The 25,110-nt window shown below is 36.2% G+C and overlaps 1 protein-coding gene across 1 annotated transcript in view; it reads right to left on the minus strand.

The window, feature by feature from the left end:
* TRDN (triadin) overlaps window positions 1-23,463 on the minus strand; it is a 226,517-nt gene extending 203,054 nt beyond the window's left edge. Inside the window, 3 exon segments of the mRNA XM_064415775.1 lie at window positions 16,826-16,835; window positions 23,157-23,262; window positions 23,264-23,463. Of these exon segments, the coding sequence (XP_064271845.1) occupies window positions 16,826-16,835; window positions 23,157-23,262; window positions 23,264-23,463 (316 nt within the window).
* Window positions 23,464-25,110: the final 1,647 nt, after the last annotated feature.

Raw genomic sequence — 25,110 nt, forward strand, 5'->3', positions numbered from 1 at the left:
AGAAGACTTTAGCAGAGCAGTCCTCAGAACTCAGAAGAGAAGAAAAACTTTGCACTTGTTTTAATGACATGATCAGACCTGAAAGCTTTCATAATGTTAAAGCTTTGCCTCAGCACAGTTCAAAAGATTTTATTTCAAGTTAAAATAAACAAAAACCACCATCTTGAGAAGGCCCCTCCATGTTATTATTGCTAACTGGAACTGAAAGTGAGCTACATCAAGGAAAAAATTTGACCTGGTTGGAATGATAGCTTCCTTATAACCTCCCATGGATTCTAAATCAACTAATCTTTAGCATCTGCTGCAAACATGCACAAAGTCATCACAAAAACATTCAGCCATGCTTCACGAGTTGTAACACCTCCCCACATTCTCTGTAGAGCAGATCCATGTAGCTCCAGTATTCCTAGCCCACAGTAACAGCAGGTGCTGCAAAGTTTCCACCCAGCCTGAGCGCCTTGCACGAGCATCAGACACTTGCAGGACCTCTGTAATGTTCCTGGCATCTTGCCTTGACCTTCGTTATTTTGTGCTTTGCTCTCTGACTGTTGTTGGGATAGGAGAAGACAAGAACAAAGTTGCATACCTATGTGAAGTTCAGTCATGAAAAGGTTATTTGTGCTTGTTTGTCCTAATTTTGCCCTAATGATCTCCAACTAACAGAAAATCCCTTTTTTTTCATACAGATGAAATAGAGATGGTAGTTGGTATTGTTTCCCAAACAACCTGTGCTTTGTTCACAAGTTTTCTAATTATGCTCCAATGTGTCCATATAAACACAATGTTCCCTTATTTACTAAATCTTCACATAGTCTCACATCATATTTAAATTGTGAAATTGTATTTTGTGTATTTTTATAGATATTCAAATCTGGATTTAGTTGCCCCAGTCTTCTAATATTTATCTTCCCTCCAGTTCACACTCCTTGAAAAGCCATATTATTTTCACTCTTAAAAAAAAGAAGCAATGGGAATCTCCTAACTTCTGGCTGACTGCTCCTCTATACTAAACATAACAGAGGCTTCCCGTGATTGTAGTTGTCTTCCTCAGGTTTTTTTTTTTAAGCTTTTTCTACACATTCAGCATGTGTATAAATTTCCTTGAACATTTTCTGCTTGGATTTTAAGAATACCTAAGCTACTGCAACTTTCTAATGTCAGGAAACTTTAAAGCAATTGTCTGATATTTCTTTAGTATTAGTACAGTGGTTTCAGCTCACAACTTTGCCAGTAAAATGAAAAGACATAGAGATGTTCTCTGTAGCAGGAGTTGATGGTCCTTTCTAAATTTTTAATAAAGCTTTTGAGAGTGACTTAGTTATTCTGCCTACATGTTTGCAAGATTTTGCTGGCTGTTATATTCTAGTCAAAGGCCTATTCATCATCTAACCTTTCTTTATTAATTTCCTTTTCTATTATATCAATAGAATGCAACTTTAGCTGTAATAATGTAAGTGCTAATAATTTAAAAATGCATACTTTCACATCTATTGAAAATTAACACTTACTTTACAGTCAATATTTCAGCCTTACAGCTTACATTTACTATATTCTTCTGGTCACGTAACTGATAATCTTCCTCTCACTAACACAATCCGTGCCCCCAGAGCTGCAACACATTCACAATTCTATTAAACTCTTACAGTGGAAGACAAGAAAACACACAGGATGTATCTAACATAATTGAATGAGTAAAAATGAGTAGCATTCACAATATGAAATAAAGGAAGGCCTTAAGACATTGTAGTAATTATTTCTGGGTTTGGTTTGTGGTTTTCTGGTTTGGTGGGTTTTGGTGGTGTTTTGTTTGTTTGGTTGGTTTGTTTCCTTCTTTGTTTGGCTTGGGTTTTTTTGTTTGTTTAAGATAGTGCTTTATTTAGACCTTAGGCCAAGTGTTATGCAGAAAGTGTGGAATAAACTCTACAGGATGATCTTAAAGAACTTACATACTGCACAGCATCCTGTGCACTCCTCAGGACCTGAACCAGCAGGGTACTTCTGACAGGTAAGTGGAGAAAAGCTAAAGGGTTTTTACATCACTGGAAACCGTGGCAGTGAGATATCAGTCTCACATACAGCTGAGCCTGAACAACAGTCCAGATCAACAGTTTGTTTTTATTATCTTGCTGAACTGGGCAGGAGCAGCATTAGTTCTTAAGGGACATCAATGAGATATGAGTTATAAGAAAGAACTGTAACATTTTCCCTGACCACAAATAGGCATGCATAGACTAGGTGGTCTTCATTCCATTTGCAAATGTTCAGACCTGGAGCACTACATGAAAAATCTCTTTGGTATTTACTCTTCAGAGGGTGCTATTCCCTACTAAACCACTACACAAATGGACATAGAAGACCATTAGACATCAAGGGCTTGATAAAGTCACCATTCCCATGATCAAGTATTGAAAATGTTGATAACAAGTCTGCATGTATAAAAAAGTGTAAGATCTATTTGTCATGGAGAAATATTGGCATGATTTTTATAATTTCTGTATTTCTGTCCAAACTGATCCTTCAATTCACATCACCTTTGTCAGGAGCTACTATTTTCAGAAGGAAGTATAGATTAAAAAGAATTAGAGCGCTGAAGCATTTGCAGATTCATATAGTGCTATTTTGGCAGGTAACTTTTATATGGAATAAATTCTGATGATATCTTCAGAAGCATACAAGCCATTAAAATGATATTTGTACAAGAGATCCACAGAAAATTAATAGTCTGTATGTTTGGAAGTTCACATTATTAATATCTATGTCCAAAAAAGTCTTCATTAAATTCTGGTTATAAAATCATCGAAGAATAAAATAATTTACTATTTCCTTATCTTTCCTCTTCATGGCCCTGGCATTTAAGTTGTAAAGCTAAAACAAAAGTTATATTTCTTCAACCAAAAGTAAATCAGAAAGGTACTAAATGTTAATAAAATACTCAAAATATGTGCTTTTTCACATGGAATGCGTACTGTTCTTTTTCAGCTGATGAGACACCACTACAGTTCTAGTTCTATTCAAAGTGATTCAATCATTGTGAGAATAAAAGGCAATATTTCTATATTTGATGTGGCAGAAAACCTTGATTCTTTCAATTAAAATAATGAAAGGCATGAAAGAAGTGGAAAGATTGAAAGCCAACATAGATAGTCCTGACTGTTGCTGAAAACAGGGGAATCTTTTCCAAAACCAAATTCAGAGTTTTAGAAAATTTCATGCAGACAACATTCATTAAAGGCCTATGTAAATGTATCTACTTTTTGAAGACTAATATAATTAGGCAAAGTGAAATTATTCTCTACAAAACCTTAAAGACAACAAGGATTTTGTTATTAGTAATAGCAACAAAGGCTGTTTCAAGGCATTGACTGGAAATATTCAATGAGTTGGCAAATGTAAAAGAGTTTACAGTAAACACCAAAAGTGGAATAAAAATGGGACCAAGATAGGAAAAAGGTTGGAATGTTATCTTCAAGAATTGGTGTATAGAGAATGCATTCTATAAAAGCTGAATATATTAGTTTATATATTTATATATTTATATATTAGTATAGCTGAGTTTTCATTTACACTAACTTGAACCAGTTCAATCTATGGGAAGGTTGGTGTCACTTGTATATTCTTTAGAGACAACTGAAAAAAAGAAAATTGTTTTAGTGAGGAAACTACTGAGATAGCTACTGTATTAAAATGTGCTTTCAAAAAACCCTGAAGTTTCTGAATTTTACAATATGCTTCTACAACTTCAACTTTAAGACTGAGTGCAGTTCTTCAGTGAAGATCACAAAGTCTGAATATTTTGACACCTTCATTTCTCTGTTTGCAGAATACACAGCATATTCAGATTTAAAGTGTGTTAATGTAGCTCATGCTTATTTTATATTTACTTAATTAAAGTACACCCTAAAAGAGAAGGGGCTTTGGTATTGCTTGCATGAGAAGAGAAGAGAAGAGAAGAGAAGAGAAGAGAAGAGAAGAGAAGAGAAGAGAAGAGAAGAGAAGAGAAGAGAAGAGAAGAGAAGAGAAGAGAAGAGAAGAGAAGAGAAGAGAAGAGAAGAGAAGAGAAGAGAAGAGAAGAGAAGAGAAGAGAAGATGGTGTATGACCATGACTTCACAAGCTTTTCTAAATACTATTTTTTTTATCACACTTTATATATTTGCTTTGTTTTTATACCTACTATTGTACAAAAGAAGAAAACCTGTTGTTGTTTTTTGGGTTTGTTGCTTGGTTGAGTTTTTTGCAGATCAGAGATTGATTTCCATACTACATAACAAACTACAAGCTGTTCACCGGGCAACTGAGAAAATGAGTAGTCAGAGTGGGAAGAAAATCCAGAGAATTTTTTAAGGACTTACAAGCTTTTATGTCACTATTTCATTTTATTTTTTAACATAGGAACCTAATATTAATCATCACTATTTTTATGTCCAGTGTGTCCACAAGACTCAGAATTCAGACTTCTGCATAATTTTTTTGCAGACATTGTGCAGGACAAGAGGAAAGGTCTCCCTTCCTGCTTATTTGCACAAACATAGAAAAATTGAGATGTGGAATTGGCTAAAAATTAGGTTTCTGGGCTAGAAAACAGAAAATTTATAAGGTGTTTTTTTGTTCTTAGTTAAATAGTTTCACCTGAAGAACAGCTGCTTCCTCCAGTGGGACAAGACTGACACTGGAATTGCTCCAATGCAACCAATGTACATCTGTTTTCAAAAGAAGATGTAATTCATATCTGCCTACCTGGGCATTTTCAGGGGAGGATGGAGCATCTGGAAGTTAAAATTATATTCACATTTGAGAAATGCCAAGAATATGTAAACAGCTTGATGAAAGAACAGAGGGGAAAGTGGCAGAGTCTGTAGATACAAGGAATCAATGATTACAACTTCATGATATTTGCAAATAAATATTCTGCATTCACAGCTCCAAGTGTCTCAGTACCACAGAGAGAATGATGGAGAGGGTTATTTAAAATTTTATATAAGGTTTGCAATATCTAAGACAAATTTCTGCTATGCTGAAAACATATTTCAGAATATGAAGATTTCTGATATTTGAGAATAAACTCAAAAACACTGTAACTACAAGAATTAAGAAGTACTGTGCTGCCTGTTCTGATTGAAGTTGCACTGATTTGAGGTAGCAGAACTAAGATTTAATAGACAGGATGATTAATGGGAGTACAAAAGTTGGGGAAAGTGAGGCATGAAGGTGGGTTGGAGAGGTGTGTGCCTATGGGGAGCACGAGCTCAGCTGCCTGCTTCCTTGTACCTGGGGACATGGGAGAACCACAGCCATCCAGCACTGGAAGGAGAGGCATCCCACTGCAAATGGCTTTGGCAGGGGGTGGTGAGGAATCTCATAGGTCCTGAAACCTACCAGATGTGGTCATCTCCAGGAGAATGAAGGGTGCAATAATCACTTTTCTTTGTGTTACTCATGTAAAAAACCCAGTCATGGAATGCAAAATATAAAGCATGATTTAGATATCAGAACAGCACAAGTAAGCACTAAAAATATTCTCCAGAATTTAATCACAGAATCACAAAGTAATTTAGGGTTAAGATCTCTGAGATCATCGAGTTCAAACTTTCTGATCCCCACCTTGCCAACTAGACCATGGTGCTAGTTGCCATGTCCAGTTTTATCTTGAACACCTCCAGGGTTAGACTCCACACCTCCCTGGGCAGTCCATTCCAATGTATTACAGTGCAGAAATTCTCCTGAAGTCCAGCTTTTACCTCCCCTGTTGCAGCTAGAGGCTATCTCCTCTTGTCCTGTCACTTGTTGCCTGTAAGAAGAGGCTGAACCCCATCTCACTACAACCTCCTTTCAGGAATAGAGAATGAAGGTCTCCCCAGAACCTCATTTTCTCCAGGGAAGGGAGGATGCTTTTGGACATTTGTGTAGTTTAATATTCACTTTAGTAGCACATTGAAGCTTAAAATAATTGCCCAAATGATTTTATTCAATAAAATATTAAGGAAATAGAAGAATCTTTAAATTATTTCAGGATTCTAGTGTAGAGGCTGTTTCTAGCTACATAAAGCCTAGTCATTAGACCAAAGTAGCCCTGACCTAAGCACTACCACAGGGGAAAAAAATTAGATCCAGGGCCACCTTATAGTCCTGACAGCCTTCACAGATGTGCCATTATTTCTGATCTATACTTAGAATGACATACTGAAGAGTGAATAGCAACAATGTTGTAAAAGTTAATTTTACAACTGACTAACTTTTCCGTTTGTGAAACTGCCCTTAGCATTCACAGTATGAAATAAATTTGCCTATCCTGATTGATGAATTAAACAATGGCAAATATATGCTTAAAATTAATTTTCTACTAATTATTTTCTAAGACAAAATCCTATTTCACATCACTGTTTTTTTTCTGTATAGTTAAAATTATCTTAATTCATTAACTCAGGCAAAAATTGCTGATTCCCCTTCCCAATGCACTAATATCTACATATGCACACTTTTATTCACATTTAATTTTAATTTCAAATGTATGCTAAAACCTCATCAATAGCTAACCTTGCCAACATTTCCCAAAATTGTGTTCTCATATATCTGTAGCTGTTTTCCACATAATTTTCAAAGTTCCTTTCTTTCTAGAGTATAGTTGACCTAGCAAAATTTCCCTTGTGATTGTTCTTACATGACCTCTGTACAAAGAAAACAACACATCCCTGGACACTTCTGGTTCAATAGGAACTTGCAGGCAAAATACAATCAAGTTGTATTACAAAATCTATGGATATCTCCCTTGTGATAAATGAAAGGAATAGACATGGAGCTGTGTGTCTGAGCAGAGGGACACACTGCACTTATGTCTGGAAGGGGAAGAACGGGAGGGAGTAAGTTGGAAGAGTTTTCACTTCTACTGATCTGGAAATTCATTACTTCATCTGATTTGCTAACAGCAGAGTAGAGCCCTACGTTCTCCAGAGCATTTCACGTGGCTTCTATGTATTCAATGAATTTAAAATCACAATGTTAGAATAAGAGATCCATTTTAGCATAAATATATCTCACATGGATTAATTCTGCTTGAGTATCTGATAATACGGCGGGGGTTTTTTTGCAGGGGAAAAAAAAAAGCTTGTATTTAGTTTTAAGTTTTCATGCCTCTTACTAAGGTTAAAATTTTGTCAAGCATATTTACTGATTAAAAACAAAGAGTAAAGGTTTTTGTGCCCTTCCATTTCTGAATCAGCAAAAAAAGTTGTGTTCTCAGAATTCACTTTCTACTGCAAAAGAACATCTTCATGGACTTAATAATGTTTGAGGTAAATTTAGAGTAAATAATAGTGTTTCTGCTCCAACTCATACGATGCAGTCAGCCTTCTAGTCATGGAGAGGTCCCAGACAGGCAAGGTTCACATTCAACATCTACCGCAGATCTTTTCTATAATAGTGTTATACTAACACTCCTGGTAAAAAAAAAAAAAAAAGCAAACAACCAAAAAATCCCCAACAAACCAAATCAACAGTAAATATATTAAAAGGTCAGTCTAACTTTAGATGCTTCCCTGGAAAATGCTCACATTTTCTACTCCTATCATGAATGGTGAGGCAATAAACTTCTAGGAAAAAGAGAGTTTTAATGTTTTCCTTAGAAAAAGCCATTGAAATTATACTAAACTTTTATGTTGCAGTTACAGTTTAAATATTGGGATTATAAACCATTCAATGCCTATAACCTGAACTGCACCTTATACTTGGGTTATCACCATTTTGGGGTGTTAAGGTGTATCCTACACCTGATGTGTTCATGTACTAATACAGCTGACTTCAGTGAGAGTTGCACGGATAGAACTGAAGTCAAAATTAAGGTCCTACCTGCTATAGGAGGAAAAGGTCAGTGCAAAATAAGGACCTTAACATTTGAATAGATGTATTAAATTATGCCTCTAAAACAGTAAAATTGTTACCAGAAAACTATATTTATGGTAATTGTGTCAATTGTGAATAGCCCTTTCAGCAAAGACTGAAACAAGATTTAGCCTTCCTGACATGTACAGAGAACCACAACTTAAATCTACATAATGGAATATAGGAAAAAATTGAGTTCATTTACATACCAAAGGAGGCTACAAAGGCTTAGATTCATTGTGCCTTTGACAATTTGACTCCAGGCAAAGGTACAGAGATACTTTTGAAGTTGTGAGAACATAAGCACATAGAGGGAGTAGCAGGTCTTTACTCATTACATATTTGTAAAGGATTTTTTAAAACTATCTTTGAAGACACAAAGAGGAGACTTCTCCAGTGAGAAAGTTTTTCTGTGCCTGGCATTTAATAGTTTCCTTTCTTATGGTAAATGCCTTTGCATGGCACCAAGCAGAACTTCTAGACTAGATACAAGATCATACTGTGCTCTCAGGCTTATTCTAAAAGAAGGTCAAATCTGCCCCTGGACTCAAGTGAGGCTTATTCAAGACTTAAAGCCACAGCTTTTTCATTCTGATTTGTAAGGATAAAGCTCAGCACTGACTATGATTTTAAGCAACTGAACTGATTTGAGTGAAAGTATAACATAGGTAATTTTTAGCATATGAACTATTTGGGATTTTAAAAAAAAATGCATCTCCTATGTTTTTTTTCTCTTTAGCCTCCTCTACAATGCACAACCTGTTTTGTTAGCTCATCTCTTTTACTCAAAATATAATGAGTCTAAAGAATAATGTAGCTGCTTAATAGTGTGCTTTATTATGTTTGACTCATTATGTTTTGCATTTAGAGTAGAGGGACAAAAAATATCAAAGGCTATGAAGAAAAGGACAGAGCATGGGACAAAATAAGATCTGTCAGCAGTGTCCTCTGGTATTTCTGCCACCTATTGGTGTCACTATCTCTACCATTAGTCAAATATTTGGTAGCCATGTACTTGCTTCACAATTCCCGAAATAGACTTTCTTACATAAATCAACTGTGCTGTAGGCACATATTAGGAAAAAAACCAGAAGCTAAATCCTTCTGGTCCCTTTTTACCACATAGAGCTTAAACACACTCCTACTCAGGAATCTAAAGTCTGAATGGCTTGTTCCAATGCAACGGAATCTAAAGTCTGAATGGTTTGTTCCATATGTAGTACGTCTTGCACTGAAGAAAGACATACTATATAAAGGTACAAGGATACAATTAAAATATTAAATATTTTAGAAAAATGTTTAAAGTTGATAAGAGAACATGATAGTGGGATCATATGAATAAAAAGCACTGCTGGCTGTCCATAGCTTTAAGATAAGTGTTTATATGCAATGACTTTATATCTTACTTCTTGCTTATAGACTTCATGTACAGCATGACCAGTCTGATCTGTCAATGTAAAGCAGCAAGAATATGAAGGCTGCCTGTCTCTGCAAGTTCTCTTTGACCTCACCTTTGGTTTGCTTTTAATCAGTAAAAAATATCTTCACCTCTCTGAAGATATTTCAGTATTACTCTCAACAATCCTTCTCTTTAAGACCCACTAAAATGAGGCTGCAGTGGGGGAATATAGGAAGGGAACATAATTGCTGATGCTTTCTGAATCATAAACTAAAGTTTTCCATAAATGTCATTTTTAAAAATGCCCTTTAAAATTAAAATGGAATTTAAGAAAACCCTGTGCTAAGGACCACACTTACACAATACCACAATTTTCCATTATTGTTTATAGAAATCACACTTACTTAAACAAAAAAAACCCAAACAAACAAACAAACAAAAACTATGATCATGCCATTACAGTTGTAAAAAGTGTTAAAGAAATCACTAGAAATCACTGAATTTTTGGAACTCAATGGCTAAGCAGAAGCAGTCAAATTAGGGCAGCCTTTCCTTTAGAGTATAACCTGTTTGCAAATGCAAAGAATATGTTCCTAATTTCAATTTATTTTACTATTTGTACTCCATTATTATCTTATTTATATCAAGGACTAAAGAAATTAAAAAAAAAAGTAGATTTTTTTCCCTAACATTTGCATAAACATTACATGAAAGAAAATGAGCTCTCTCAGTTATATATATATTATAAGATGCAGTGGCCAAGAACCTTAATTAGAAATAGCACTATATTTGTTTAGTAAATCATTCAACTTATCAAGAGAGCTTATATTTAAAATGGACTTTTTCTATTTAACCTATTTCTATTATCTAAGTATGTAAATAGACACATATAAACAATTTTTAAATGCTGGGTTTGTACCATTTCAATTAAATTAAAATTTCCATCCTAATGAAGCTTGACAGAAACCACAAGAAAAATGAAACCATCATCTAGCAAAAGAGAAATGCACCATTTACCATTCTCCAGCATTAAAAACCAAAACAAAATACCCCAAACTAATATGAAAAAACCTAACAATCCAGATACATTATTCCCAAAATATAGAATTTTTTATTAGACAGATAATTAGGTTATCTTGCTCTCTAAAAGGCACAGATTTAGTGAGAAGGGCTGTATTCAGTTGCCATATTAGTCTCTTTTGGGAAAAAGAATGATAGATGACATTTGCAAAAAAACTTGAAAATTGCTATTTTGAAATCCAGGTTTCTTGTTTGTTAATTTAAATCATGTTTAAAATCGATGATGTAAAAGCCTTTTCAATTATTTGGATTTAAAGCAATTCACCCTCTATACTGTAATATGGTTTACCTGGTAAAATGAATAGTTTGCACTAGTTCAGTCTTTTAAAACAGAGAATAAACCAGTGACTGTCAACATCAGAAAGGAAAAAGCTTTTCATTTCTGTAAATGGTGAGCTACTTCAAATGGGGTAACTCTGATTTGTTTCTCTCTCCTCAGTATGTCCTGAACAGAAGCCAGACCTGTATTATGAAATGTTTTAAAATAAAACAATTTTTGCTTTCCAGAACTGAGCAGTAAAAAGAGAATAAATCTACCTCTTACTCAGTATTTATATTGCAGGCAATGGGTGAAAGGTCTCAAAATATTTCTAGACTAGATTTCATTTCAATGTTTAGGTCTCTGAAACTGTAGGTTGGGATTTCTGAGAATGTAAGTAGTTGCACAGATTTCATTTTTAGGTCAGTGGTAACTGATTTTCCCAATAATTTGAAAACACTGGTAGGATTGTAAAAACATTTCTCATGATATAAGTAACATTAAAATATGCTCCAAATACTTAAGATCACAAGGTTCTTTGTGATCTTAAAAAAAAAAAGTAAATAAATATTCAGACCTACAGTCCAGCTGTTTGCCCACAACAAGAGCTAACTGTACACTCACAGTTTTAGGCTGTCATGTACTAGCACAATGCATTAGCTTGGCCCTCTGCTTTATAGGTTTTCAGTCTTTGCGCTGTCCAGAGCTAATCCCCTGACTCTCTAAGGGGCTACCTAAAGTAATGGATTGTGTGTAAGTGTTGCCCTGTACCAACTGAAGGTGCATAAATACTGTATTGGCTTTGAGTAGAGTTGTCCATGAATTCTTGAACTTAAAAGTCAAGCTAATCAATCTGGCCTCCTGCTTGCCTCAACAGGCTATGTATGAGAAAACACCAAGGCTGAAGCCAAACCAGCACAGTTGTACAGGCCCACAATCACAGGGAACTATAATTTTAAGGAACTTCAGTAAGAATTTGGAGCTTTTGTTCCCCACAAAGACTTTTTCACAGGCAGAGCTGGGTTTTAGGACTTTTTTTTTTCTTACTTTGGGTAATTAGGCTGTTGATTTTACCAGGTTGTTCTGAACAAGAACAGACAGATTTCAAAAAATCATAGCTAAAATTGTTGTATTTTCCTTACCCTGCTGTAATAGGTATACTATCTTCATCCTCATCAACATTGAAAGGCAGAAAAAGAATCATTTTGAAAATTTGCTAGATGCAAATAGATTCTATATAAACATCCTAGCTCCAAGCATAAACAGAAGTAAGAAAGGAGGATAAGAAACACCTCTTATGCCTTTAGTCATCAAAATGAATAATCTAATACAATTTATTCATCTAGGCCCCTCTTGCAGACAGCACAACCGGCACATCTAGCAGCAGTACATGAATTACCATGAGAAACAGCTATCTGACTCTGCTTCTACTGTGCCTTCATTAAACATTTTGCCAATTGAATACCTCTGTTAGCTTCTGACCATCACACTCAAGAAATAATTGGGATTTTATCCTCTGGCTCTTGTGTGTTATTTCTCATACATTAGTAGTTTCATGTCTGTTAATCTTCAAGCATACACATATTTTTGCCTTTTGAAATGGTTTACATCTTAAAACTTTTCATAGTTATCCAATAGCCTGAGAAAAGGGCTGAAATGCAGAAGCTAATTTTGATTTTGTCACTGACAAGCTGTGTGTGGCCTTGGGGCTAGCCTGTCTCCTTGCAGCCTACTCCCAGACAGAGGAAATATGTAGTTGCACAGCACTCAGCTGCAAAATAAGGACCAAACTGTGACTCATTGTCACATTTCTATTTGACTCCTGCTTCTCTCTTGCTCCACTGGGGAAATAAGTTGTGGCAGACAAACAGCTGGCACAGAAACCTTGTCTTTCTCCTCTCCTCACCTTCCTGGATTAGATCAGTGCACAGTCTCCAGAGCATTGCAGCAAGCAGAGCTGGTCTCTGTTCATTCTTCCCTGCGTGGGAGGATGAAGTGTCAGGGGATGCCCATCAACCTTGCACTGTGACCTGCAGGAGATTGGACTAGAAAGGACCAGCTATAGGGCTGGTGCTGGAGCCGTTGTGCACATACAGATTAAGCTGTACATTGGCAGGAGCCATTTCTCAGAGGTGTCAGCCTTTTTCTGTTCGTGTTCCAGCTTCAACTACATCTGCCACTGTGTCCAGTCCAATCCCTGTGTTCATAGACACAGTGGAGTAGCACAGCTGGAGACCCATGGCTTTTTAGACAAAGTCTTAAGTGGACCTGAGAAAAGATCCTGGCTGCTACAAGAATGCTCAGTAACAGCTTAATGTAATAATAACAAGAGCAATAATTAGTATCAATTGCAATAATATGACTAATATTAATAATAATGTTAGATCCTGAGAGTATTGCAAAGACAGAGTACTTAGTCCCTGTACTGACTCTTTGTACTTTTTTAAAATACAACTTTAAGGACTTCCACTTTTTAATAGTACATTTCTGTGATCCCAATGACATGTAATATGAGAATGCTGAAGATAATCCTTTGGAATCTTCTCCTAAATACTTGACAGCTAGAGACATGGGTCCTGCCAGCTTTCTAAGGACATTTATGAATTGCTGTCTTCAGGGATCTCATTTTGTCTTTCACAGTGTACATTTCACCAGTATTTCCACAACTAACAATTTGTAACTGTGTAAAAGAATAAGTAACACATGTAGGTTTTGGTGCAAGTAGTCAGTGCAGGGTAATTGCTTTTTGGCTACATATTTGAGTTACTAAATCTCACTGTCATTTTCATGCTGTTGACCTGAAAGAGATCCCCATTGCCTGTGTTCATCTCTGAATAGATCCTTGCCCTGACACAGGCTGTCAGAAGGAGAGCCCTGAGATGTGCACCAGCACACCCTGCCAGGCTTGGGCTAAATCTCTAAACAGCAGCCACACTGTCCATGGCAGTGCCTGCACGGCTGTTGTGCCCTGCTCTCTGATGTGTCAGCATGGTACCCCAAAGGCAAGCAGCCAGGAGTCTGGCTCTGTGACTGACAGTGGAAAAAAGAGTTATAAATACCTATTGCAAGGAGCAAGTGGTTTAGTCCTAGCAAAGTCATGAAGAGCCCAGCAAATCATGGGCTGGGAGGTGGTGTGGAAAACAAAATAAATTGTGTGAAGTAACAGGCAGTTGAATAGCTTTTTGTTTATCCAAACTATATGTTGCTGAAGTTTATATCTAAACTTTTTGGTTGCGAGTGCCAGTACTAGCCCCAGAGGAAAACAAACTGCAGTGAAACATTAGCTCCAGGCTGAATTGTTACTTTTTGCCATAAATAAAATTTCCATCTTGTGGATACAGTGTTTAAAAATCAGTCAATCACTACAAGTGCATTCCAAGTACATGGGAAAAAAACCAAACCAAACCAAAACAAAAAAACCTAAGCCAAACTAACTAATTATACAGTTTATTTCCCTGTCATGTGGAAGGTCAGCTTACTTACAGGGGAGCTGATGCCCCTTATCATCCAAGTCTATGCTTTGTACAAAAAGCCACACAGAAGACATATACTGTTACAGCTGTGAAAACATTCCTGTAAAAACACTATACAAACAAAATTTTAAAAAAATCAGACTCTATTTTCTTTCATTCAATGGTCTTTTGTTTCCTTCTAGAGTCTTTAATTTTCTGTCTTTAATTTGATAAATGATTGAAGAGTCAGACTGGTTGTAAAGGCTTATATTTTTTGTCATTAATTTTGGACCAAAAATCTTGCTAATTTGGTTTTTTCACAGATTTGCCTCATAACAGCTGGAAAATAACCAATGTTTCCAACCAGCCTTGTTAAGAATATCTAAATAAACCAGTGTTAGTATTTGGGTTAGGGCTGTCAGGCTGAGCCACCTGTTTTGGCAGTATTTGCAGCCAGAAGTAAATTATAGATCAGTCCAACTGCTGATTAAAAAATCACATTGCCTCCCTGATGTGGCTAACCAGACATCAAGCAAGGATTGTACTACTTGACACAGTTCTAACGTCAGCCCTTAAGAAGGAACAGGATCACTTTCTAACAGCACTTAATGCAGATCATTTTACAAGTATGAACAATAAAAATGGAAGATGAAAACTACACTTTTCATGCACTGAAAGAAAAAAGTAACTCTCAGAAGACTGTTTAAAAGCATTTTTTTGTATTTTTGTCATTATTACATTTTTGTTATTAAATTCATATAAACACTGGAAAAAATTTGGAGTGAAATTCAACTAAAATACTCAGTATTAAAGAGGGTTGCATTTTAAATATATCCCCCCTTATGACTTCAGCTGATAAAATATTGTTAAGCATCTAAAATGTTATTTAAATATGAATGTCAGGAAATATTAAAATACATTAAACATTCTCATTTTAGAATATGCATTTATTGGTTAATACAACTGCCTTTCTTTTCGCAGGCTGACATCTGGCATATTTATTTAAACACAATTTTCACTGACTCCCTTAGAAGTCTACCTAAATAAGGATAGAAGAGGGATTTTTACCTTTTACCCTTCAGTAACTTCATCTACAGTTCAAAAATAATCTGTGCTCCCTATGGAAAAAATCAGGGCAAACAAGCTATTCTGACTCTGGTAAATCTCTGATTATAAGGGACTACCAAAGCTTTTTTTCTGAGCAAAGGCTTAAGAATAGAACCCTTAACTTCAGACATTCCCTGTTTGTATCACTCTAATGGGGCTGCCTAAATAATGGTGTTCTGCAAATGAAACTAAGGCTATTTTTAGAGGTGTACAGACAACTTGCTTCAATAACTGGTAAAAAGTCAGGCTACAAGAGTGAAAAAGTAAAAGAGAGAAGAAAAAACAGGAAAGAAAAATAGAAATTAATGCAGAAAACAAAATTAAATTATCCTGGAGTGAAAACATTATTTGCTAAGAACAACAAATCATTTTGACATGCCAGTTCACTTATACTGTTAAAGCATATATCATTTTTGGTTAATTATATTTGAAAAGAGTTACTGTACCTTCTGCTGTTATCTCGGCCATGATGATGGTAAGAGATACTCTGTTTAAAAGGTCAAGATACACTGTGGCAGCTTAGATAGTACTTCTGGGTTGCTTACTCTCACAGGACTTGCAGAATGAGAAGGAGGGAGGTCCTCTGCTTTTTCTAATTGTGTTCCTTCTTCTTTTCTGCTCCCTGAAATGTCTGTTTCCTCTGCAGACCTGGCCTCCCAGAACAACCCAAGGCCTTCCAGAGGCAACACTTCAAGCTCAGTCTAAAGTATCAGCTTCTAACAAAAATAGCCATGCCTCAGAGTGAACCTTCAGCTCATTTGTCTAATATCCTCAGAACCGTGCACACCAGAAATAAAATGTAAAAAACCACAGCTTTAAACAGGACAGGAATGCATGGAGAGGCAACAAAAATCAAAGGAACTGGGAAAGAACTGTTCAACGCTCCTACAGCCTTGCTAGCATAATTGCAGTTCTTTGGGGGGTATGTCAGGAAACATGAAATATAGAGTTCAAAGTAACCTTATCCATCCCAGTACAACTTTATTCTTAGCACACTCAGTGCTTAGCACATTCTTCCTGGCCTTATATGGCTTGGGGAGGGTCCTGTGAAGCTCACCGCTGACTAAGGGGGAGGGTAAATTTAGGTGATTTTCTCCACTTCGACTCTTAGTTGCAGTTCAGAACCAAATAAGACACCAATTCGAAACAATAAAATTGGCTTGGATATTTTTTTTTGGGCCCTTTTCTGATTTGCCGCAATTATCACATATACCTGTGAAGTTCATCTAAGTATTGCAGGACACTGCTAAAATTTTTTAATAATAATGTTTTACATAGTCTAGATACATGAAGGCAATATGCAAAAAAATATTAAGCAGACCAGATTTGTTTTTCTGGGTCTGATTCATGGAAATATTTAAGTAATTCAAAAATTCTATGATTTTTTAAAAGATTTTATAAAACTGAAAACAAGTAGATTCTTAAAAGCATTTAGAGAAAGTAAAATATTAACAATTAAAGTAAGATTAATTATATTAAAACCTGAGCAATCTTTCCTTGCACTGCTTGCAATTCCACAGCTGTAGAATTATGTATATGGTCAATTGCTCAAAAATGAAATTATCAGAAAAGTGCCCTCAAGCCAGCATACCTTTACGTAAATGTCATCGTCACATGAAACCAGAAACCATCTTAAACAGCTCTTGCTAGTGAACCTATAGTCACCTTGTCTCTGCTACGTGAGCTGGCATTTACACTTCTCATCTTCCCCCCAGGAGATACAAGCACCTGGCTCTATGGCAAAGTGTGGGGAAAGGAATCTATTTATCCAATGCACACGATGCAGAAGCAATGGTTCATTGAACAGCAAAATCACCAACAGGATTTTTTTCCTTCCTTCTACTCTTAACACATTTCTTACCTCCCACCTGTCTGAAAATGGTAGCTTTTTCTAGCCAAAGCTTGCAATCGGTGCTTTAGCCCCCTTCTTCTTTAGCTCTACTAACTTAATGTTTTGCACTGACTTGTTTGTTTTGAATAGTTGAGCTAACTATTCAGTGTTTTTCTGATCATCCCTCTAGCCCTTTGTTTGCTCCTTTAGCCTGTTCTTCAGTAGATCCTCCTCACTAAGTCTGATAAAGAGATTTTGTGCAAAACCTTGTTTCTTCAAAAATACTCTTTCATGAGTACCAGAATGGTCTGAGGAGTTACATTCACATACCAACAAAACAGCTGCCCACAAAAGGTCAGTGCTTAGTAAAGTACGATACTAAGGCAAATCCCTTGTTCTTCTTAATTATATCTCTTCTGCTGAAGCACTTCCATTTTATATGAACAGTTAAATGTTTGGGGTCACCTATGTTTTGACAGCTGTACTGCTTGCTTGAGATGTGAGATAGATTATCTGAATACCTGAAGCACAGAGCTAATCAATCCTGAAGAAGTCAGGATTTTTTTTTCACTTGTATTCCTATTCAAATTGAATAAAATAGTAGTCTTAGTTTTGGAATGTCGGGAGAGAGATAAATGGTGAAAAAATCATGTCTGAATCTTTTGTTGTTTTATGTAGCAAGATCCTGAGATTGTGGACTATACCCAGACATAGGTGTTTGCATAACCAACTAAATGTGCATGATTGCCCATCCCACACCACTTTACATTGCAGTCCTACCACCTGCCCTTCTTCCTCTGTGCTTTACTCCTTTGTTACTATTTATGCTCACCCTCAATGATGGACTGTTATTCTGAAATCAAAATATAAGAGCAGAAGAAGTCAGATAATCTAATTTGAAACCAATTTTCCACAACATCAGCACAGGGGCCAGAAAGAGAAGTGGTTGGTACCCTCTGCATCCCTTGTATGCACAAAATATTCATTCTGGGAAACAGGCTAAAGATGACATATGCACCAATATCTTACATATATGTGTCTTTAGGCAAATGTATTGGAAGATACACAGTTGCTCCCTTTAAGGAGGAAAAAGCCAGGGGATCTGGGTGTCATATTTACTAGAGATAATCACAGAGTTTATGAAAATGCACAGAACTAAAATAAAACAAGTTATGTGTATGTGCATATATGTTCAATTTGAAAACCAAACACTGCCAAATGGAAATGATAAAGAATGTCACATTTATTCTTTAGAAGTCTAAGCAACAGAAAATCTGAATTTTTTTTTTAGGGCTAGTTGGAAGTTGTTTCAAAGTCAAAAGTTTAGCTCCTGATTCAGTTTAGGAGTTTTTTTTAAACAAATCTGTGAAACTCACAGTATGCAGAAACTGCAAAATTTATACAAATCTTCATGCAACAAAGTAAACATATTTTCCTGACCTAGTTTATATGAAGATTTCATTTTAGTGGGAATCTTTTCTGCCTAACCTGACCAGAAATATTTCTTTGTAAGATGTCCTTTTTCTCTCCTTGCTCCTAAAACAACATGGAAACTGAAAAATCTAAAACTGCTTTAGTTCTTGTAAGTGATATCTAAACCTGGACACACACAGGTTTCCCATAATTTCTTCTGATTATGACTTGGGCACAATGAGAAAATGTCCTTGCCTCAAGTTAGCAGTAGATATTCTACTCCTACTCACAGGGGTTACGTGGTAAATGAACTGTCCTGGGATCAGTTCTCACATTCAGTGGTGAGACGGGATGGAGGGACGTATAGAAACAGCTACATCCTCACACAAGTCTCTGTTAGACAAAATAAGACAGTTCACTCTTCTCTGTAGTTGCCTGGATAGGGAAAAATGTAAAAATACTAGGAAGGGGGTGAAGGATGTACTATATGCTGCTACTAATGTCTGCATGTAACCACATGCCTTGATCTCAGATAATGCGTATTTCACTTAGAGCTCTAACTGATAGAACAAAGTAAAGCAATTATTTGAGCAACACTTTTAGGGAAATGCCAGAGGTTTACTGTTTGTCGGATTCTAATGAAAACTCCTGCTTCTTAGTGAAAACTTTGGTTGTTTGTATAATCAAAGTAGGAATGTACAAATACGTTCTGAGCTCATTTTTGGGTTGTCTTGATGTTATTATTAAAAAGGGAATTAGGACAACAGTTCACATGGAATTATGAGGTAAAGAGAGGAGAGACTTTGATACTGATATAAGAAAGCATTGGAGGGAGGTTGAACAGTCATTCAACAAGAAAATGCAGGACAATATTTGAGTTGATGATGATGATGAATGCTCAGAGTTCAGTCCTACTGAGAATCATACTATTCATAAGAAAATAGTTTTTTATCCCAGTGCATGCTCAGCTGGGTCAAGGAAATGAAACTTAACTTTAATTCTGATGCACCCAGTGATATCCCCAGATCACATGGGAGTACGTTGTTATCAGAAACACCCAGCAATCAACTGATAAGAACTATACAGGATGAAAGTATAATGACAAGGAGAGGGTGAATGGTACTGAATCTAGTGACTAACAAAGACATATGCAGAAGCAAATATAGGATTAGAGTAATGTCTGCCAACTGAGCTTTGATGTGCATATGAAACTTGTTTCTCCTGAAACAGACTTTTACTTTTTAAGCTTTATTTTTGGTTCGGAATACTGTTACTTCTAGATGAGATTTTCATTCAGCCCCACTAGTAATACTGTGTTTTCCAGTGTGAATAGGAACACACATTCTGGTGCCTTTGAAGTCTTGATCAATTCAAAGATGTAGCTGTGACTTTTTATGGATCATTAGACAACTCTCAAGTAATTTTTTTCCATGTGTGATTTATATTTCAAAATTAATGGTTGCAAGATTTTTTTGAATCAACATGGCAAAAATATAGGCACATTCTGGAAATTCTGAAGCACACACAAAATACCAAACAAAGCAAGATGTTGATATCGCATCTGATCTAGGCTAAATCTTGGTACATATATGTTTGTCTCATAAAACAATTTGCAACATTTTTCAGAGAATTGCATACATAGTACCTTTGAGCAAGTTTTTATTTCATATGTAGGAGACAGCAGGTTGAACTCCATAGTAGATCTGTCCTACATTTAATATGAACTACTGACAGACAGATAAGGAGCTCTGTCCCTGTAGGATGCCTTGTCTGAATGCAAATCATCCTCTGCCTGGGGACAGCTGACAACCACACTGGGGTGACATCACCTTGGCACTCTGAGCTCATTAAAGAATACTTCCAAAGCTATATGATAGAAACCCAGCAGGTACAAAAGAAAATATCTATGACATTGACTATTCTGCTTTACTACGTATGGCATCGCTGTTAGTCATTGTACTGCAAAACAGCTGAAGTAGCTTCAGTCAAGGTGTGTGAATAATGAACATTTTCTAACATTCAAGAAGGCTAACTGATTACAAAATTACTCCCAGGAAACAGGAACATCTACTTAGTCTTCTTGCAAGCCACCCAAGTAGGCAATCTATGGCAGGAAATCAGACTAAAGCAGCCCTCTAGCTTAGGAGAGTTGCGTGTTTTCAGTGTTCTCTGCTTTAATTATAAAAATTGTATTATATTACTATATAATAATTATATTACTATATAATAATTATATTACTATATAATTACTCTAAGTAAAATTATATTATATTACTATATAATTATATTATCTTACTATATAATAAGTATCATATATATACTATATACTATATATACTATATATTATATATATAATATATATAGTATATAGTGTATATATACACTATATAATTATATATACTATAAAATAAATTACTTATATAACTTATATTACTATAAGCTAGGTTCAGGGAGGGCACTTAATGCATCATTTCAAGGTAGACTGCATTTAGATGACCTTTAGCAGCTCAGTGTAACATGCTTTTCCTTTTCCTTTGATTACTCTATTCTCACTATTCTTAATTAGTATTGTTTTATTAGCACCTGTGTGGCTTTACTTTCACATCTAGAAAATCACTCAGAAGCTGTTTCACAGACAAGTTCTATGACACTGAAAAATAAATATCTGGAGCTGACCCTTTTTAAAAAATAATTACAAGTACGCTCTAATAGTCTTTTTCTTCTTTTTTTCTTTCTGTATCCAAGCTTGACCATGGACAGAATATAAAAAGTTGCCAAATGATTATTAGAGATGGGGATTGGCTCTGACACAACATGAATTACCACTGTCAAGTACTGATTGAGAACTGTTCAAATATACCAAAGTATTTGGTGCTGGGTCAAAAATGTCCTTGCAAAGCAAGGTGACTTCAGTTCTCATGACTTTCCTTGAGAACAGGAATTTTCTGAAAAAATTCATTGACTTTTAAAAAAAAATATTTAAAACCAAATTTTTTGTTGAAAGAACAAGACTCAGAAATACCTAGACAAAGAGCAAAATTGTTCCTAAACTTCAAATTTCAAACCCAGCTCCAAATTTCCAGTCATACATTTTAAATTTTCTTCACGTCTTAGACTTATAAAACATTTCAATAGAAATCTGCATTTAGTGGTTTGTTTTTTTCCAGATATGACCACAGTAAAGCACGCTGGCCAAAACAGATGGAGAGAAAGAAAACTTTAAACAAATGTCTGATGTGAAAAGACAAACACAAATAAATATTTTCATGCCAAGTACTTGAGGAAAAAAACATGGAGTAAAACTAACTATCAGGTATCTCCAGTAATGTGAACCCTTTTTGGGATGTTTTAAACTATCTGCTCAGGCTGAACTTCACAGCCAAGGGGAAATCTCATCTTCCTTTCCATTTAATAGCTTACTCTTCTACTTGATATGGCACATTATGTACCACATACTCTTAGACACAGGCTAGACTGGATGTCCCCAAGCCACATTGCCAAAGTATTTACCTTGTAAATAAACCCAGCCAAAGTGTCAGGAGGTCCATCTGAATTTTGGCACTTTCATACTTTTTTAAGAGCTGACACTCAGTATCTAGGCACAGTGGATTAAAAGCCATTTTCAGGCACTTTTTGTACTGGATATCTCTATGTGTAATACACATAAGGTCTAAGAGGGGTTTTGGTAAGAGTTTGTGTCTCCTGTGTTTTGTGGGTTTTGGGGTTTTTTTGAACTTCAGGTTTTTCTGCTGTTTGCCCAGGGACATCAGGACCTGCTTGAGTTATGCCTTTTCACAGATAAGATAGATATCAACTCCTGGCAATGGATAAATCATTTTCGAACTAAATAAAAATCCTGCAGATGAATTAACTCTCTATGTGCCACAGTCACCCACCCAGCAGTACAGAAATATATGACACAAAATACTGAAGAAGAAATTGAATCTGTTATTTGTCACAAATATACAGAGAGACAGATAGAGAACAAAGGAGAAAAAATATAAAGCACACAAAGTATTTCAGCAATTACCATCTCTAAGAAAGAAATTACATGAAAGAAACCAGATTTATAAAAAAAAGTTTGTTTCTACAATGGCCATAGTTTTTCTTTATGCTTCCTCTTTCTTTCTCCTACATTCTAGTCACAGTCTTGGAGAGATCAAAGCTGGAATTTCAGATGAAGAACCCACTTTATTACTATTACTGTTATTATTATTATTATTATCATCATCCATACTATTTAAAAAGAAAATCTAATCTGGGAGCTTTTTCGTTAGGCAATTTAGCTTCTTTACAGAGTAGAAGTGGAAGACATGAATTAGTACATTCAACCTTGTCAGTGCTGACAGCTGTGACTGCACTGAAAAAAGTACATCTAAAAATTAAAGGATCTTTTAAAAGGAAATAGAATTTTGAGCATTGATGTCTTTACAACTCATCAGAGCACATACATATAAATTTTCCTTCAATAATACACCACCATTTGTCATTGTCAATCCGTATAGATTCCTGTCCAAGTTCCAACACACATCCATAGTCAACTTCCTAAGGCAAACCAAAAAGAATATTTCTCTGCAAAGCATTTACTGAAAAGAATTGCTAGTTCTTTCTTTCTCCTCTCCAGTCACCCTGAAAGAGCAGAACACAAATAGACCAAATGTAGATCCTTAAAGGACAGCTGCACCATTTCTTTTTCCAAATTCCCAGTTCAAATGAAAATAAAAGTATTACCCCAGAGGCACAAAGCAGAAGATCCTCAGCTGCGTCCCCAGAGCTCAGAAGGCAAGGCAAGGGCATTGGGGACTTTTGGAAGCTCCCGGATGCATTCCCAGGGCCTGAGGAAAGCGTGCAGCGCTGGTACAGCTGGCACAAAGCGCAGCTGCCAAGGAGCTGTTGGCAGGTGCTCCCTGTGGGGTGAAGGGGCCGTGCAGCCAGAGCCAGCAGGGCAGCACGTTGAGCTCTTGTGCAACCCTGAAACAATCCAGACCGGGACACAAATATTTTCTGGAGGATCTGGGCTCCAGTATAAGGGTTTGTGCTTGAGATCATTTTGGGGGTCTTAGAAGTAATTATATCTATACTTGTGGTTTTTTAAATTCATAGGCAGTCTGTGAAGTGGACATTTGACTATAAAATCCTATTTTATGTGCCTTGTACCTTAAAGATTTTTCTCTCTGGTCACCCCTGCCTCTTCTGTTTTCCTCAGCTAACTGGAAAGTTCAGGGTTTTGTGCAAATTCATGTCAGGAGAAAGGTTTTGTGAAGAAAATGTAGCCTGAATATTTGGATTCTGCTTCACCTAACAATGTTATGATGAACAAGGAAAAAACATGTTTATTGTTACAGAGGTACAAACAATTGAGAAAGGGATTTTGGTTTTGTTGTATTGTGGTTTTGTGTATTTTTTTTCTTAAGAGAGGGAAAGCAGCTAGGCTTATAGTCAATCTCTGAAGAAGGCAGATATAACAATACTGCTATTTTCCACATTTTCAGAGTAACAACAAAAAATTGTTATCTGTTCTACAAATAAGAACCAGAGCACGACAGCTGAATGGGGCAAACCTTTGGTTCAGCTGCAGAAATAACAAAGGTCACACAGCATCAGAAACACAAATTCAGGACTGAATGTACAGTCCCCCAGAACACACTCTTCACACATCACCAAACTTGAGCTAATGTTCAAAATCACGCTTGTGACCCATACACAGCAAAGAGGTGCCCAACAGAAACGTGGGTGTTCCACAGCCCTGGGAAGGTTATACAGAGGTAGAAGGCTGCAAGTAGTGAGTGGTTCATGCCAGAAGAAAAGTTATGGTCCCAGTTCCCCTATGTTACCTGAACTGACAAACCTACTCTGTAAATAATGCCATCCCACTTCCTTTTCAGCATTTGTAAAATGAGTCCTTCTTACCCCCATTCTCCCCACCAGTAAATTTTGGTTTTAGTTAAAAACCCCCCAACTTTGCATTTGTCACAGTAGTTCTCTGAGAGCAACAGGCAAACACTTCTGGCAGACTAAATCCTAATGGTCTTTTTAAACCACTCTGTGTAATATATCCAGTTTTCCACTCCATACTAACACCAGTGGACTGGAACAGAAATTTACTCTTGCACTTTTCCTCCTAAAAGTCTGGCATCAGTGTATAACAGAAAGACAAAAAACCTCTTTCATATTGTCTGAGTATACAATGTCTACCAACCCTTTTATTGGAGTCAAAAAGTGTGGAGAATCAGGCTCTTAAACCTGGTGGTCCTGAAGTAAATTCATGTCTTGGATAGTCTGGGTGTTTTTTGAGGGTTTAATTTAAACACACCTGTCACTCTTAAGTACAAGGCAGTTGGAGTATATTAATATTCTTCTGAATTATTTAAAAGATATGACTAATGCTTCGTGTACCATAAGACTGTTATCTGCAAAAATAACATCTGTGGCAGTCATTGCTTAGGGGTTAGGATTTCATCACTGGCATTTATCAGTGTTTCTGAGTCCTTAGTGTGAAGGATTCTGCCAGGTTACCAGCTCTCCTGCACCTTCAGGTGTAAAACCCAAGGTACAGACTCTTCCACATTGCCTGTTTTAATCAGGGATGAAAAAGAGTAAAATTTGGACTGAGCAAAATCTCATAAACTTTCTGATAAACTAAAGACTGTGGAGTACATAAGTTAGAGAGTCTGGTGTAATATAAGTATTCTTTCA

This window comes from Passer domesticus, chromosome 3 (genome assembly GCF_036417665.1).
Source record: "Passer domesticus isolate bPasDom1 chromosome 3, bPasDom1.hap1, whole genome shotgun sequence".
Lineage (NCBI taxonomy): Eukaryota > Metazoa > Chordata > Aves > Passeriformes > Passeridae > Passer > Passer domesticus.